This window comes from Pleurodeles waltl, chromosome 10 (assembly GCF_031143425.1).
Source record: "Pleurodeles waltl isolate 20211129_DDA chromosome 10, aPleWal1.hap1.20221129, whole genome shotgun sequence".
Classification (NCBI taxonomy): domain Eukaryota; kingdom Metazoa; phylum Chordata; class Amphibia; order Caudata; family Salamandridae; genus Pleurodeles; species Pleurodeles waltl.
Genome location: NC_090449.1, coordinates 932,498,043 through 932,516,618, shown reverse-complemented (window position 1 = coordinate 932,516,618; position 18,576 = coordinate 932,498,043). Strand labels below are relative to the sequence as shown.

Genomic DNA, 18,576 nt, shown 5'->3' with positions numbered 1-18,576 from the left:
TCTTACTCCGTACGAATGAATGGATGTGTTGTTTTAGCACAGAGTACCTGGTAGGTGCCAAAAATAATGCCACAGGAGAGGTGATGTGTCAGAAAAGCAAGCAATGCGTCAATTCGTTTCTCGCAAGTGAGACCGTGCCGTTTCTTTCCCTGCCAGGTAGGCAATGCATTTTTTTTTTTTTTTCCTGCAGGATAACGATGTGTCGATTTCCAGCCACGCAGCCTTGGTTCATTGCCCTGATGTTGAAGATTTGATGCCCAGAGACGATGCATGGAAACTCCAGATGCACAGCAATGATGGATCTGCATGCACTGCAGCAGACGAAGTGTTGATTTTGCCAGTGCTGCATCGATTTCTCAGCCGCTGTGCAGAAACTGTGTCGATTTTTCTGCCACAACAGCCGCAGAGCATGGATTTTTCTTTAGGTCACCAGCTACCACCTCCAGAGGCCCCGGGACTGGATTTGGCACCACTTGGCAAGTCAGGACTCTCAGCAGAAGAGCCTCGGCTCTGGCAGATGAAGTCTTTGATGTCCCCAAGACTTCACAATAGGAGGCAAGCTCAGTTCAAGTCCTAGGAGAACCTTGGAAAGCAGGATGTAGAAAGCAAAGTCCAGTCCTTTCACTCCTAGGGCAGAAGTAGCAGCAGCAGGCCAGCATAGCACAACAACAGGCAGAGTGACAGGTCCTCCTCAAGCATCCAGCAGAATGTCCTCAGTCCAGAAGTGTTCTGAAGTTGTGGGGTCAGCAGTCCAATACTTGTACTTATTTCTGCCTTTTGAAGTAGGCAAACTTCAAAGGAAATTCTTTGTAGTGAACAAGACCCTGCCTTTTCCTGTCCTGGCCCCAGACACACTCCAGGGACTTGAAGACTGCATTGTGTGAGGACAGGCACAGCCCTTTCCACAGCTAGGCAGAGGCACAGAATGGTTAAGCAAACAAATGCCCACTTTCTAAAAGTTGCATTTTCAAACTTACAATTTAAAAACCAACTTCACCAAAAGATGTATTTTGAAATTATGAGTTTGGAGACCCCAAATTTCACATCTCCATCTGCTCCCAATGGGAAATTACACTTAAAAGATATTTCAAGGCAATCACCATGTTAACCTATGGGAGCGATAGGCCTTACAATATTGAAAACAGAATTTAGCTGTATTTCACTATCAGGACATGTAAAATACACTACTACATGTCCTACCTTTTGAAAACACTGCACCCTGCCCACGGGGCTGCCTTAGGCCTACCTTAGGGGTGACTTACATGTAGTAAAAGGGAAGGTTTGGGCCTGGCAAGTGTGTGCACTTGTCAGGTCAAACTGGCAGTTTAAAACTGTACACACAGTCACTGCAGTCACAGGTCTGAGACATGTTCAGAGGGCTACCTATGTGGGTTGCACAATCAGTGCTGCAGTCCCACTAGTAGCATTTGATTTATAGGCCCTAGGCACACATAGTGCACTTTACTAGGGGCTAGTAAATCAAATGTGCCAGTCATGGAGAAACCAATTACCAATACAATTTAGACAGAGAGCACTTGCACTTTAGCCCTGGTCAGCAGTGGTAAAGTGCCCACAGTCCTAAAGCCAACAAAACAGGTTAGAAAAATAGAAGGAAGGAGGTAAAAAGTCTGGGGATGACCCTGCAAAAAGGGCCAGGTCCAACACAACCCCCCACCAGCCAAAAGCCAGGGGCGCCCAATCAATACCTGAGTGGACTTCCTTGCTTGGGGTGATAGAACCTGGACCGTGGCCCTCTACTGCAGGGGCTGTAAGTGTCAAGAGCCAGGCCTCTCCCATTCCAGGGCTATCCAACCTCTGTTTTCTCAGAGTTTGGGGGGTGGAGGGGTTGGTAGCTTCAGGTGACTTGCACCCTTTGTCTACTCTCCCTCCTACTAATTCAGGGGTGGTATCCTGAGACTGGCACTCCAGCCCAGGGTCTGTACCCTTATGTTGGACAGGAGTATGGGTTGAGTCCTTCCTCCCCCTGTCCTCCTTCCCGGGGCTCTGTACCCTCCTTTTTTGAGCGGTATCCCCAGTTTCCAGAATCGTCAGGGTGCTTGTGGAAGCAGTCCTGTACAATTCTCCCACCAGTGCAGGGATGGCACCCGGACACTGGTCCCCCAGCGCAGGGCCTGTACCCTTAGGCTGGACAGAAATCAGGGGCGAGGTTCCCCTCCCCCTCTCGCTGGGGCTCTGCACCCTCCCACCCGCATGTTATCCCCAGAAAACAACATGGTAGGGGCACTGTTAGCAGTCGCCCTTCCCTCCAGGTCAGGGGGTGACACCCTGAACCTGGTCCTCCAACCTAGGGTCTGTACCCTGAGGCTGCACCTGTGCCTGGCAAGCCAAGACTTTCTGGAGAGTAACCCCCAACCCCGCTCTCCTTCCCTCATTGGGAAACACATTCTTCATGTTTTGGTTAAGAGTCTGCCTGGTTCATGTCTCCAGCTCCGTGCCCAACTGACAGTGGCTGAAGGCCCCCTAGGCCAGAAGTGGCCTCACCAGGGTCCCTTGGGGTGCTCTGACCTCAGAGCTGACAAACCCTGACTCCCTGATCCTCCCACTAGGGACTGTTCCCCCACCCCACCCCCCTTTCTCTGGACTTCTGCACCCTCCCACCAGAAGTGGTACTGCCGGACTTCTGCATCCTCCCACCAGAAGTGGTACTGCCAGACACCAGAACTGGTGGGACACTTGTGACCGCCAGTGTAAGTGTTGGGTTTGGCTTAAACTGGTTTCTAACTACGATTAGCTCTGTGGTTTCCGCTTGGGCCCGATGCTGCTTGATCTTTTCACGTTTCATATTTTCTAGAGTGCGTTTATTTTGTACATTTCCCACAACAACCATTAAAGTTTGACTCTCAGTATTATTTTGAAAAGCAAAATAGGATTCATTTGGATGTCCTGGTTTATCATGGCAAACAATTAGTGAGAGGGCAGCTCCCACAAACAGTGGAAGTGTATTGTGTACATTCCAGTGGCTGGAGGGTTCAAAACAAGAAATCTAAGTTAGAATCTTGGAGGAAATGTCCCCTTTAGAGATTCAGGGGTTCATTACATTTTCCGAGGTACTGTTGTTTGGTGGATGGCATAGCTGAAAGTGGGGCTGTAGTTTCTGTTGAAGGGGCGATGCAAGGAATTTCAATGTTCCGTCAGAGTTGAGTGCCATAATGCTAGAGCTACTCATAAAATGCTAGGGCTGGATTGGCCTTGGATGACCACAAAATTTCACGTATTGCATCCATCACACCTAGAGTGAGTCACATCATACCAGGGATGGCCCTTTATGCCCCCTGGGGAGGAATTGTATGTCATGGTGGCTTGTATAGGTTGGTTTGATTGTCCCTGGCATATCTGATGTTCATTCATAGGAACCCTTACTTTATCACTGCCACGCATATGCAGCCAGCTACACACATATTCATGCACACCCTTGACTCTGCAGCTGTTTTGTTTAACTTGTCTCGTGCCCACAAGGACCCCGCTCCGCACAAAGCCATCCTTTCAGACAAGAAAATCTAGTCTGGTAGGTCTCTTCTTAAACATCAACATGGCGGAGCTGCCACTGTAAACGGGTGCAAATTCTGAGTCCATTCCATAGAAAACACAAAGAAATGTCAGAAGAAATTGATTACACTTACACAGAACTTAACACATCCATTTTTGTATTATGGAATGCTTTGAAAGATTAAGACTATCTGAAAGGAATGGTAACTGTGTACATTGACTTGGTTAAATTGCTTACTCCATTTTTTGTAATTTCCAAATGGGCTCATTTATTTTTGGAAGGTAATGAAAATGCACTTCACAAGATAAATTGTTTTTGGACTAGATAAAATGCATATTTATTTAACCTTAAAAACTGGAATATCAATAGCAGGCTATTTCATGAATAATGAGCAAACTGATACCTTACTTAAATATGTTGTTAATATAGTCCCTACCGGGGACATAACCTTTACCTTTATACTTTTAATTAATATTTGGTGTTGATTACCTTTTTTGCTTAGGATCCTCAAAATCGGATGAGAAGGTGGATCTCAGCAAAGACAAGAAACTAGCCCAGTTTAACAACTGGTTTACTTGGTGTCATAACTGTAGACATGGTGGTCATGCTGGACACATGCTGAGTTGGTTTAGGTAAAATCTGTCAGAATTCAGTACTGTTCTATTTAGATGTTCTCTTTTTATATATTTAACGATAAACTTCTTGAATGTCTTTTTTTTTCCTTGCATGATGTTTTAAAGGTTTTGCCACAGTTATGCACATTTATTAACCTAAAAAAGCAATCTACTACAAAAAATGAATAATGTGTCAAACTTGAAACTCCAGAGAGGCCTAAGTCACTCTTTTGGACTATTTCATGTGGGGCAGTTTACAATTGCAAGGGGGCCACCTCTAGGTTTCTGATCCACCCTTGTACCATAGCTGTAAGAACCTGAGTTATTAGTTTAAGTGGAGGTAAGTACCAAGCTCATCTAATAACCACAGTCCTTGTCAGGATAAACCATTAAAGTTGCTAAATAAAGCTGAGCTTAATCCCCTGGTAGCTATGGCACAGATCAGGCAGTCTTAGCTTATGAAAATGTGTAAACCATTTAGAAGTACAAAAAAGTTAAAAGGTTTAAAAAACACAATAAAAATACCACTCCAATTTGAAAAAACAGAAAATATTTTAATGAACAAAATGACACCATGTTCTGCTTTACTTCTTATCTCGTATCAGAGCTTACAGAACATATCAAGAATGCACTTCTGAGTTCAAAGAAAACCTTTATTGTTGTTAATTCCACCCCACCCACAAGTTCTTGAGGGACGAATTAATAGATTTCAAGCACACGTTCAATGAAAACAAAATATATCACAGTACTTCTCAGTTGCAATGTACACAGCAGGTTATATTTATAAGATATTGATAAGATATTGAATGCAAAGCAAAACAAATACTTCACCGTTTGAGAAACTATTTACAGCTTCATCTTTCTGGGGTTTGCAAGTTGATGACTCCGGTCAACTGCGAGAAAGAGATTATCTACCCACACGAGAGACTGGCAACTGGCGCCAAGTTCCAGTCCTAAGTCCAGCAGATTTGAATCTAATTCTCTGTAGCCCGAGTCATCCCTACAAAAGCGTGCCCCCTCCTCTCAGACTCGGGGAAAACTACGCAAGCCTTTGGAGACTGGCCAGATCTCCTAGACTTCTCCTCTTTCCAAGCCTGAGCAGAAAGGAAAACACCAAATGTACTCTCTCTTATCCGGTCTAGTCTGGTGTGAAGAAAACATCTTGGTTCATCTTGTGCAAAAACACAGCTTGGAAAAATACAGCTTGGATTCTCAACTGCAATGTCTAACTCCACGTTAAAGGCAATAGGCAGCTAATCTAAATATCAAATGTAATGTCTAATGTCATGTCAAAGCCAATAGGCAGCTGAGCTGAATACAAAATGCAATGTCTAATATCATGTCAAAGCCAATAGGCAGCTGAGCTGAATACAAAATGTAATGTCTAATATCATGTCAAAGCCAATAGGCGGCTAAACTGAACAAAACATACCATGTGCTACTGGTGAATATTGAGCAACTAATATGCGCAGAGGTGAAACACAAAGTCATTGGTCAAACTCCATTAATAGCATCACATTCCACCCTATGACCAATGAATTTTTGTCTCACATATCTCTTGTTTAAAAAAAAAAAAAACATCAGCACAACAAAAAAAACATTATCAGCAAATCAGATTTGAATGATCAAAGCAATCACTGTAAAGCAATGGAAGTGGATTAACATATTGATCTCATAACCTTTCACATCAGATACATCTACACAGAATAGCAATTTGATGTAGCATGAGTTCTACTCATGTAAAGGTGCATGGTCCACCTGAAAGGTTTGCAGGAAGGTAAGTGAAAGTCAGAGTTCCACACGAAAAAACACAGACAGTTAACTGTTAAGGTTGCTTAGTTCCAGTGGAAGAATGTAATCAAACAAGTTGAACTTGAACTGAAGGCGCCTCTTGTGCAAAATGGATCCATGGTGCTCGCACTTTACTCAGTCAGGTTCAGGTTGGGGGTTCGGTCCCTTCCCCGACCCCACACGCACACACCCGAAGGGGGACCACACAGCACACTCAGGGACAGTGGCGAAACGTGGTAGGATCTGCGAAAGAAAAAAGTATGACTTTTCTTGCAAATAACATTTGTCATTTGAAATGTACCCTTCCTCTTTTCCCTGTTTTATAATCAGCAGGATGTTTTTGGGGCCCTTTGTTATCATTTCTGCAGGTTCTGGAGGGTCACTTGGGGCTTCAACCCACACCTCAGCATAGAGGTTTTTATCTGCTGCACCACAGCTTCCCTTTTCTTGCACTGTCAGAAGGGCTGGGGCAGACTCATTCTTTACCAAACCTCCATTCACTGCACTTTTGACAATTTGGGCCATTCTGTCTTCAATTTGTATGAATGAATCAGATTATTTTCTAGTTATCAGCATCATTTTGATTTTTCCTTGGTAATCTGCAGCAATCACTCGCCCTAAAACCTGATCAATTTGCCATATCTGTCCTGGTAACTTTTCTCTCCCCAACTGCTCTGTGACTGTTTGTGGGGCAGATTGCCCTTGTGAGTGCTGCACAGTTTTTATCAAATCTAGGGGAATGTGCATCTCTCTCATCTCTGCCCACCTGTAAGTGGCTTTTTCTCCCAGCTGTTCACATTTCTGGTGCACCCACTTAGCCATCCCCACTAAGTCAGAATTCTGGGTGAACACTTCTCTCTCTGAATTTTTCTCTTTAACATCTGCAACGGAATTGAACCAGTTAGGTACAAGCCATGTGGAAAACCAAACGGCTAAACCATTGGCAATGAACCAAGAATCAGTGTAAAAATGACACATCTCACGCAGCTCTTGCTTTAAAATCTGACACACATTGTACAACACTGTTCCGTCTACTGTGCTAGAAAACAACATTTCAGTCAATGAATCATTAGTAAAACAAACATGCTTTTTATCCTCAGTGGACACGAATTCAAATGGTGCACTCAATTTCACTGGTGACTCTTTTACCTGTGGTACTCTAGCCCTGTCTTACATGTACCAGATCCAGTGTATGATCCTAGCTAGGGGCACTCTTTTCTTCCCCTGTTCCTGATTTACATGTACATCAGTGTTTTCCTCTTGCACTGCGCAGAAACTCAAAGTCTGCATTATTTCATTTGCCAAATCACAAGCGCGCAGCTGCATATAATTTTTCCTTGTGACCATATACCAAAGTGTTAGGATTTCACTCAAATGAGGGCTATTCTGTTTCCAAAAATCAAACAAGCTAATGAAACTCGGTGTCTCTTGCTTAATGCAAACAGTAAGAAACTCTAAAATCTTTCGTTTTACTTCATTTTGCAACGGTAACTCGTAAATCACATTCTGAGCTGTGTTCTTCTCCGTGTTATCAGTTAAGGAATGCACTTCGACTGCCAAAAAACCTGGCTCACACGAAGGCTCAGAGTAGCTCGAAGCTGTCTTAACCCCCTCATTACTGAAATGGGAAAAGACTGATTCTTTTAAAATAGCAGTTTTATAACTTTCAGCATCATCTTGCATTAATGTATTCTGGCTAATTTGCTCACGTAAATTCAAATTTTCATGTTCCAACTGCCTACATTTCTCCTGCATTTCTCTGTAAGCTGATAAAAGTATCCAAACCCTTCTGTCAAAAACAAAAGGATCATCATTGCTTCCAAAAGGCACATTTTCTAAATATGCTTCATCACAGAAATAAAACATGTTTCTCACAGCACCATCAGGCAGTTTAACTACACATGCATTTTCAAACATGGTCTGCCGTGCTTCTGTAATTCTCCAAACAACAAAAAACAATTACACTTTTAAATTGTGCACGTAGAAATCTATAATTCGACTCTACCCCACTCCTAGTACCAAAATGATCTGCTTTCCTTCTTATCTCGTATCAGAGCTTACAGAACATATCAAGAATGCACTTCTGAGTTCAAAGAAAACTTTTATTGTTGTTAATTCCTCCCCACCCACAAGTTCTTGAGGGACGAATTAATAGATTTCAAGCACACGTTCAATGAAAACAAAATATATCACAGTACTTCTCAGTTGCAATGTACACAGCAGGTTATATTTATAAGATATTGATAAGATATTGAATGCAAAGCAAAACAAATACTTCAAATAATTTACAGCTTCATCTTTCTGGGGTCTGCAAGTTGATGACTCCGGTCAACTGCGAGAAAGAGATTATCTACCCACACGAGAGACTGGCAACTGGCGCCAAGTTCCAGTCCGAAGTCCAGCAGATTTGAATCTAATTCTCTGTAGCCCGAGTCATCCCTACAAAAGCGTGCCCCCTCCTCTCAGACTCAGGAAAACTACACAAGCCTTTGGAGACTGCCCAGATCTCCTAGACTTCTCCTCTTCCCAAGCCTGAGCAGAAAGGAAAACACCAAATGTACTCTCTTATCAGGTCTAGTCTGGTGTGAAGAACACATCTTGGTTCATCTTGTGCAAAAACACAGCTTGGATTCTCAACTGCAATGTCTAACTCCACGTTAAAGGCAATAGGCAGCTAACCTAAATATCAAATGTAATGTCTAATGTCATGTCAAAGCCCATAGGCAGCTTAGCTGAATACAAAATGCAATGTCTAATATCATGTCAAAGCCAATAGGCAGCTGAGCTGAATACAAAATGTAATGTCTAATATCATGTCAAAGCCAATAGGCGGCTGAGCTGAATACAAAATGTAATGTCTAATATCATGTCAAAGCCAATAGGCGGCTAAACTGAACAAAACATACAATGTGCTACTGGTGAATATTGAGCAACTAATATGCGCAGAGGTGAAACACAAAGTCATTGGTCAAACTCCATTAATAGCATCACACACCAGAATATAAAAAATCCAGTAAGGGGAAATAGGATGTGCTAGACATCCTTAGGCGCCAACTGCTGTCATCTGGTTGTACTTGACCAGTACCTAGGCACGATTTAAGGCTGACTGTAATGGAGCACTGCATGGATACAAAGACTAGGTTTGTCCTGGTCGGGGGTTTTACCTTCTGACTTAAGGCCTGATTTAGAGTTTGGCAGATAGGATATCCCGTCCGCATATTACGATTACAATTTTCATGTGATATAATGGAATTGTAATATGGCATACAGGGTATATGGCACATTTGTGATGGAGTAACCTCATCCGTCAAACTCTAAATCAGTCCCTTAGTCTCAGAAATGGAGTCCCAAATTCTTAGTGGTGCAAGGCAGCAGGCTGTGGCCGAAAGGGCTCCATTGAGCCAAATGGCTGTCATATGAGAATTGTGTGAGGACCATTAAGATACACTAACTTAAGTTGCAGCATATCTACAAAATAGAGAGCATACCTCTATCTTAAGAATTCCAGTAATTAAAACCTTTTTACTTGGCCTCAAGAGTTGTTCCGCCCATGGTTTCTCCCACTCCAGTTTGGAATCTCAATATTGTGTTAACAAAACTAATGGGTCCCCCATTAGAATCTCTCCACAAATGCCCCCTCAAATTTTTTTCATGGAAAGTTGCATTTCTCATTGCAAACACTTCACTCAGATATGTCAGTGAGCTTCAGGCATTAACTATAGAAGAACCATTCTTCCAAATTCATAGACAAGGTGGTACTATGTATCAACCCTAAATTCCTTCCAAAAGTGGTTTCTCAGTTCCATTTGAGCCAAACCATTGAGTTGCTTGTATTCTTTCCTCGCCATTAATCAGTTGCAGAAAGAGCTTTACACACACTAGATTTAAAAAGGGCACTAATCTACTATATTAGAAGAACTCTACCATTCAGAAAGACGCAACTCTTTCTTGCATTGAACAAGCCGCACAAAGGAAGAACTATTGCTAAATCAGGCATTTCATGATGGATTGTAAAATGCATCCAGACTTGTTGAGCTTTTGCGGAACAAGCTCTTTCTATTCCTCCAAAGCTCACTCTACCTGCAAAAAAAAAAAAAGAAGATACTATGGCTTTTTAGACCATATACCCATTGCTCACATATTTAAAGCAGCCATATGGACAAAAGAGCCCAAATTTATCAAACATTATTATGTAAGCGTTATGGCTCGTCAACAAGCCAGTGTAGGCTACGTGGGTCTATGCACATTATTTCAAGCAAACTCAACCCTCGCAGGTTAGCCAGCACTTTAGGAGGAAAACTGCTTTACAGTCTATGCTCAGCATGTGTATTTACAGCTACACACGCCATCAAATGGTGAACGCTACTTACCTTGTAAGTATCTGTTAGTAGTATGTAGTGTTGTAGATTCACATGCACCCATCCTTCTCCCCGTAAACCTGTGAGGGTTGCAATTATATACATTCCATTATATTTTATCTCACTGGGATACATCCTTTAAACTCCATCCTCGCCCGCCAAGCGAGAAAACAATCTAACACTGGAGTCTAGGACCCTGCACGTTGCAAGAAAAAGGAGGAGTCACTACACCTTGTGGCTTGAAAAGCTTATTAGAAAAAAACAACTTGTACACTCCAGACCCCAGCACGAGATGCGGATTTATGCTAAGCATGTGAATCTACAACACTACTGACCACAAACAGATGTTTACAGGGTAAGTAACATTCACCATATACACATTTCTTCTGTAGTTGGGAAGCACTATATCCAGAGTGCTGCCAAATGCCTCCATCCTACGTGTTAAATGCAAGTTCTTGAATTTAAAGAAGAACAGAACTTTAGATTACTTGATGTAAAGTTGAAAATCCCTGATGCATGAGGTTGTCGGATGAAATTAAGTCAACAGTGATGACTGGTTTCAATCCAGTTCCACATCACTGCCATCTTTCCAATTGTGAGAAAACGAGGCCCCATTAGTTGCAAACCATACATAATTGTGTAAGCACAATAATTACATAATTAAACAGTGTAGAAAATATACTCTGCAGTTACCTTATGCACAAAGAGAAAAGTTCCAGGAGCCATGGTCTACTATTGTTGCTGCTCCCTTAGTGACTGGAAGTACCCCTCATGCCTTTTGTATACAGCAGAAACCACCTCCCCTCACTGGCAGCTGAGGAGAAAAAGCTCCTAGACAAGAACAGCAGGATGGTGTAGGATCACTGGAATATTAATTGCTTTGTGCTCGCTCTGATCAAAGCAGAAATACCCTCATTCACCATAAATTGTAAGTTATTTCATAAATAATAGCACTCTGACTTCATTTATCATGCTGCAACTATTTATTTACCAAAAGTGTATTTAATTATTTTTTTGTAATAATGGCAGGTCATGAATTCATACCACTTAAGAAAAGAATCTTAAAAATGCACATGCACTTAAAAAAGACATACATCAAAAAACACTTAAATCAATAGTGATTTTTCATGAACCGGACAGTCACCGTTTCTTGTGCTCTCTCTCGCATCCTGCCCAGCCCTTTTATGTGCAAGTGCCATGTCAAGCCCTTCCAGGAGCTGTGCCTTCTCCCCTTGAGCCCAAATTCCTTTGCTGTGGGCAACTGCCTCAATGACTCTGTCAAGCAGTCAGAAGCACTAAAAAGGTCAGTGGGTTTGCTCAGTCATTGCTCAGCTCACCTCCCATCTGTCATTCATCCATGGAATGTGGATGTTGTCAAAGATCTAGACTTGTTCTGTTATCCTACCCCTCACTTCCTGCGCTGCGACTCCAGGGTTTCCTGATGGTTATGGAGGTGCTACTGTGCACTATGATCAATTTGCAACACTACATGGTCCCTGCTTTCATTCTACCTCTTTCCTTTAGAGCTTCAACCATGGCGAGAGGTCCACTACCCCTGGCACTAACTGGACCCGGGGTACAGAGAGAGCGCTTGTTCTGCTAGCATGAGTTTAGACCTCACAGAGCACTCGATCCTACAACATTTAGAGATCAGATCTCCATACCTGTGCACATGTTACCACACGGCAGGGGCCTGCAGCACTTTGTTGGCACCCACCAGCATGAACACTGAATTTGGACTCTCTGAGATCACTATGGCAGAGCTCTTTCAGGGACCCAAATAGTCACAGAAGGAGCAAGGAGAGTAAAGCTGCAGAGCCTAGAATTAAAAGACCCTTTCAAGATATAGCTGCAGCTTCTACAACAGCACACACAGGCAGCAACTCTGATTCCTCAAGTGTCACCATGAGTGTAGCACTTACTGCAGACACATGCGTCCACACACCCCATCCAAGCCTCCCCACCCCCCATCCCCAATTCACCATTGTTGCAATAGTAGAAAGGAGACTTGGACAATTTTGCGGTTTGACTTTCTTTTTTAAATAGACCTTTCTATAACAGTTTGATTTTAAAAGACAAGCAGTTCAGCTTGGAAAACCTGACTTTCCTTGCGTGCCTTTTACAAGTATGCCAGGAACTGTGCAAAGCATCACAGAATCTCAACGCATGCCTGTCTCAAGTATAGAAGGACATAAGCTATCGTAAATATTTCGTGCTTTACAGTGCCGCCACTCCATGAGCAGACTAATACCAAACGTTGGCCAATGACAGAAGGACATGCTGTTAAATTGCTGGTGACTCTCCCCTCTCAACATTCTGTATTGTTTTTCCGCTTTTCATATCAGAAGAGCTATGGCAGAAAGACAGTTAAAGATGTAGTTGACCAAACCTAAAAGAATTGTGGCTCCATTGATCCATCATTCTCTCCTTCTCCACATGACCCTATTGACCTGCTCTGGTTTCACCCACGTTTGCTAACTGCTATAACAGCGATATTGAGAGGGGGCCTTGGCCGTGTCCACATGTTGAATCCCATGACTACAGAATTTGAGTGGACAAAATGTGTGCACTTAAGCTTAAAAAAAAAAAAGTGTTGTGTTGCATTTTCTGCATGATGGGAAAGCTTATGCTCAGTACAGCAGCACTTGGTGATGAGCCAGTGATGATGGTCAAAGCTATAGCCCTGGTCTGTTTAGTATTTAACTTTGACAATGGCAGTAGCTCTGGTATATTTCTTGTGAAACATAAGTTAAAGGCATTTAAAAGTGGATTGTTAATACACTGTGATAAGGCTGTAGTTGGGTATTTTCTTGCATGAAATTTCCATAATAGAGAAGGGATTTGGTATTGTGCCGTCCTCTGACAAATCCAGCGTTCCAAAGGTTTTGACTATTGTAAACTGCATATTTCTAATTGTAGGACTGTATGGCTGATGGGTGCCTTGTGGGAGTGCTTATGCTTAATATAGCAGGCCAGCATTGGTTATGGTTACAAGCCAGTTTTTAAAGCTATAGGCTTGATTGGTATATTGACAGGGTTCTGTCAGATGCCATAGGTCTGATCTGTTTATTATGCTTTTTTATGCTATGTAAAAAAAGGTTTTAGCTTTCTAATCTCCCCTGAGGGTATCTAGGTGCTTGCCTTGGGCAGGCGGGGGCTTTGCTGGAGCTAATCGAATTGCCAGGTCTTTAGCTTCCAATGGAATTCAAGGAGTGACACAGAGGACCTTATGTGGTGAGGTGGCTCGTTCAAAGCTTTAGGGGAGATGTGTGAGAAGGTGCAACTTCCTGTTCTGATCTTATGTATGCGGAGGATGTGCATGACGGAGAGACTGGAAGAGCAGGAGTGACTTGGAGGGTTGTTGGAATTGGACTTGTTTTATGAGGTAAGTGAGGCCTATGTTGTGCAGGGGTGTGTGTGTGTGGTTTTTTTTTTTTTTTTTTTTTAGGTGGGTGCGTTTGGGGAGCTAGTGGAGTTTCTTGAGGTGTGGGTGTGTCTTAAGAGGTTGCGGACGAGCCTTTTGCAGCATTCTGGATGGTTTTGAGTCAGTTCAGGAGCTGTTTATTGATTCTGGTGAAGACTGCTTTGCCATAGTCCAGTCTGCGTGTTATGAGGGCTCGTTTGTGACTGTATTTTTGGTGTTTTCCGGTATCCACTTGAAGATTTTTTGCTGCATCTTCAGCAGGTGGACGTAACTGCGTTGACCTGTGCTGTTGTGTCCAGTTTTTCATCTATGATAGGTCCCAGGTATATGACATGGGTCGTAGGGGGTGGGGCTGGATCGAGGTCTGCCAGCCACCAGGTGGGGTCCTACAGGAAGGTTTTGTTTCCGAAGATCACCACCTCGTTTTGTCCGGTTGAGCTTGAGGCAGTTGGTCCTCATCCACCTGGCTACTGCGGTCTTGTAGGTGTTGGGGTTGTTCTTCATTCCAGGTGTATTGTCTGAAAGGGAGAGTATAGGTTGGGTGTCATCTGTGTAGGATAGGATGTTGATGTAGTAGGATCTGATGATGTTGGCCAGTAGTGTCATGTAGATGTTGAACAGGGTCAGGCTGAGAGATCAGCCTTGGGGTACCCAACATATGATTTTTCTGACTTTTGACTTGTAGGGTGTCGTGTTGAATTGCTCTGTTCTTCTTGTGAGGAAGGAGCATATCCGTTTGAGGGCAGAGCCCTGACATCAGTCTTGTGGAATCTTTTGATCATTGAAAGCAGCAGAGAGGTCAGGGAGGATGAGGGTTGATGTTTTCCTTGGTCAAGGAGCATCCTGATGTCTGTGGCTGCAGTGAGCACGGTTTCTGTGCTCCAGATTGCAAGGTGTCCAGAAGTTGGTGTCGAGTGAGGTAGTTGGTGAGTTGTCTGTTTATGGCCTTATCCAAGATCTTCGCCAGAATGGGTAGCAGAGAGATTAATCTGTAGTTTTCTAGTTGAGTAGGGTCTGATGAAAGTTTCTTGAGCAGGGTGCTTATCGTAGGCTGTTTCTAGATGTCTGGGAAAGTGGCGGTGGAGATGGAGGTGTTTAAGACATGGGTGAGTGTTGCGCCGATCAGTAGGTGTACCAAAGTGGAGGGTTCACATGATACTTTTTGTTTCTTTTGTGGTGATAGTTTTCGAAGCAGACATGGTGCTTTCTGTGTGGTGTGTTAGTAGGCTGGCAGGGAGGCCTTGAGGGTAGAAGCTGTTGTAGGTAGTGTGTATTTTCTCAATGAAGTAGTTAGTCTGTCGCCCAAGTCCTGTGAGGGGGTGATGTTATTTTAGGAGGCGGCGGGTGAATCGAAGTATTTGACAATTGTGAAGAACTCCTTGTTGCTGTTGACACTGTTTTGGCTAGGGATCTATTTTTAGTTTCTCTGATCTGGTGGTGGCAATGTCTTAGGGTGGCCCAGAAAGTGTCCTTGTCTGTATCTTTTTCTCTGGTTCTCCACTTTCTTGTTAATTTTTTTCAGTGTAGTTTGGTTGCTTGGGGATCGTCTGAGTACCAGTTGGCTTGCTTCCTGGCTCTTTTGCGGTGACTGTGTTTGAGGGGTGCCAGGGTGCTGGCACAGTCAGACAACCAATTGTTGAGTTGATCCACATCATTGTTTGTCTCGTAGGACATTGTCCCCATCTGCTTTTGTGCTACTGCTCCAGTTGCATCTCCTCTGGCTGGTGTTGGCGGGTGTTTTGAGGTGGGTGGTGGTTATCTGGAAGTGGACGAGGGAATGGTAGGTCCAGGTGAAGGGTGTGGTGGTAGTGAACTTGACTCCATTAAATGTAGTGAATATGGGGCCGAGGATGTGTTGAATGGCATGGTTTGGTTTAGGGATATGCTGGGTGAGTCTGAGGATGTCGGAGCTCTCGGAGTGCTGTTAAGGTAGGTCGTTCTGGTCTGGTCTTCCAGATGAAGTTGAGGTCTCATAGGAGGATGTAGGCTTTGTATTTGTATTTGTATTTTGTATTTATAAAGCGCATTCCGGCCGTGGCATCGAAGCGCTAAGAAGGTAAAAAGAAGAGCCCACAGAGTAAAGAGAGGTTCAAAGGAGAACACTAGCATGGAAAAAGCCATGTTTTGACCAGCCTCATAAAACCTAAGAAATGTTGTTCCTTCCTAATAACCAGGGGAATAGAGTTCCAACATTTAGATGCAGCCACTGTAAATGCTTTATCTCCCCATTTTGCTTTATAGGTGCAGGGGATCTGAATTCTGAAAGCTCCTACCGAGCGGAGTTGTCGATTGGCTTTGGAGTCCAAGGCGAGAGAGGGGTGACGAATTCTGTGATGTGTTGGGTGGAATTGCAGTCTCTGTGGCAGTAGCCAAGGGTTCCTTTCAGAGTGAAGTTTGCTGAAGTTTGAAGTTATGGTGTTCCCTGGAGTGAGGGTCGTGTTTTCAGTGGTTGTGATGCAGTTGAGAGAGTCCTTGAAGATGATTGCGGCGACTCCTGGATTGTGTTGCCAGTCCCATCTTGTGACCTGCCGGGATTGCTGTGGCGATACCTAGAGCGGATAAGGGGGTTAGCCAGGTTTCATTCAGGAATAGGAAATCCGGGGCGTCATTGCTAAGCAGGGCCAAGATCTCAGTTACGTGTTTGCAGAGTGAGCAGGTGTTGAATAGCATTTATGAGTGATTCTGGGGGGAGGGGGGGGTGCCAGTTTGCTGGTCGGGGGTTGGTGTGCTGTGGTCAGTGTGAGTGGTTGTAGGTGGCGCGTGCACTGTGAGATTAGTATTACATGTGACGTGGCATGTTGAGCATGAGAAAGCTCCTTGTGTGGTGCGGCGCAGCTGCAGGAGGATGAGCGTCTAGGGATGAGCGAACGCAGGCTTGCTGCAGAGTACCTCTGAGGAGTGGGTAGACCAGGGTTCCATGTGCTGGCCGAGGTCCCGGCGCAAACGGTAAGCCCACTGCATGCATCTGCACTGCGACTGCCATTGAGTAGGCCCTGGGAGAGGACGGACACAATGGTGGTGGGCAGGAGTTAGGGAGAGCAAGGTGAACGGGGGATGATGCACAGGAAAGCAGGTAAGGAGCAGAGGGAGTGGGCGCCTGAGGCTTGTAGGGGAGCCCGGCACACAGCCAAAAGGGTGGAAAGGAAGAGAAAAAAAAAAAAGAGCCACAAATGAGAGAAACAGCGAGCAGAAGGGGACACCAAATAGCAAAAAGCAAGCAAAAGAGGCACAAATGGTGAAAAGAGTGACACAAAATGACAAAAAGCAAACAAAGGAGGCACAAAGGGAAAACCTACAACAAAGGCAGTAGGCCGGATATATTTGTTATGAAATATATTTGTAAAAGCCGATAGGCCTTTAAGGGTGGATTGTTGTTGCAGCCTGCGATGGGTATTTTGTTACGGCTCGCAGATTACTTTAGTAGGCAAGTAGCTTGGTGTTCTGACCTCCTTTGATAAATCCAGGGTGGTGGCGATTTGCACGGTGCTAATCCTTGCAAGACTCTTGGGTGGGGCTCAACAAGTTTAGTTTTCATCAGGCTCTTGTACTAAAAATAATAACTGGATACTCCAAAATGAATTGATTTTTATGCTTTAAGCTCACATTTGAGTTTGAATAATAAAGGGTTAATAGATCGTTAATTATTGACATTCAACACATTTTTAACACTTTCAATAAAAGTAAATTAAAATATTGGAAACCTGTATGTTGAAGTTTTTAAAATGATCCATTAAGTTGGTAAGGACCGAAGGCCATCATTTCAGAATAGAATAGTTACTTAAGATGGATGCTCTTATAAACCTAGCTAGTGAAAATAACCAACCTAATATGGTTTTAGTTGCTACAATACAACTTTCTTTAATGCGTATGCCCAACTTTGTTTTTCAGGGATCACAGCGAGTGCCCAGTGTCGGCTTGTTCGTGTAAATGTATGCAGCTGGATACTACAGGAAACCTTGTACCAGCAGAGACAGTGCAAGTGAGCAGCAGCGTTTGAAAAGATCTCTACAGAGGAGGGCTTTTGTCTGGACCTCATCCGCGACCTTTACACATACCTCCAGCAAGTCACCTCTGACGTTTTCAAGATAGGAGACTCTATTGCACCATAACTCATTACTTCGGTGTGCTGCTGGTTTTCCTCTAGAAGGAAAAGGAAGAAAGTTGTGGCAAATAATACCTTGCTGTGCCATCTGGATCCTACTTAGTGGTTTGAAGTGGGTATTTTAGCAGAGCTGTTGACATACGTTAAAAGCACTCTCTGTGAGCCCACCTAGAGATGTTTAACAACTGGGGAATAATTAATAGGCAAAATGTTTTCCATAAGTATTTTTCCTAACAATTTTGCAAAGCATTGGAAAATCACTGGTTCGATATTTAAATACGTAAACACGATGAAATAATGTACAATACATTTGAATATGGTCATCTTTGAGTGGTAAAATATTGACCACAAGTACCTGTATTTGTGAATAATGCATAAAGGCACCCTCAAGATTTTCCATGACATGATTTTTCACTATTGGCTTGAGTGTTTTGACCTATGAATTGGAAGATTATACTCAGTATTTCCTTAAACTAATCATTGTGGAGTATGTTTTACTAAAAGGAGTGCGGAACAAAGGGAGGGAAGGACGGGGTTCCCCCAAGTCGGTTGCACTGAAATCTCCATCTGTTTCCCTAAATGGGTTCTGCAGCCACAGGTGCTGATGTGCATTTCTTTGTAAGTGAAATATGATTCTTTATTTCATTAGTCGGCCCACTGCCCACACGTTCTACAAAGCAGATCTGTTCTGCTTTTCCTTGGTTGCAGTTTCATTGTAAAAAAGGCAGGAATGATTTTGTTGTAAAATATGTTTCTCATGCAGTAAATCCATGTAATAA

The 18,576-nt window shown here is 43.5% G+C and overlaps 1 protein-coding gene across 2 annotated transcripts in view; it reads left to right on the top strand.

The window, feature by feature from the left end:
• Positions 1-18,274, top strand: part of MIOS (meiosis regulator for oocyte development) — a 148,802-nt gene extending 130,528 nt beyond the window's left edge. For both annotated transcript variants that reach the window (XM_069211726.1, XM_069211727.1), the window contains 2 exons: positions 4,011-4,140; positions 17,584-18,274. In XM_069211726.1, the coding sequence (XP_069067827.1) occupies positions 4,011-4,140; positions 17,584-17,692 (239 nt within the window). In that variant the 3' untranslated portion in view covers positions 17,693-18,274. The remainder of the gene's footprint in view (positions 1-4,010; positions 4,141-17,583) is intronic.
• The last annotated feature ends 302 nt before the right edge of the window (positions 18,275-18,576 follow it).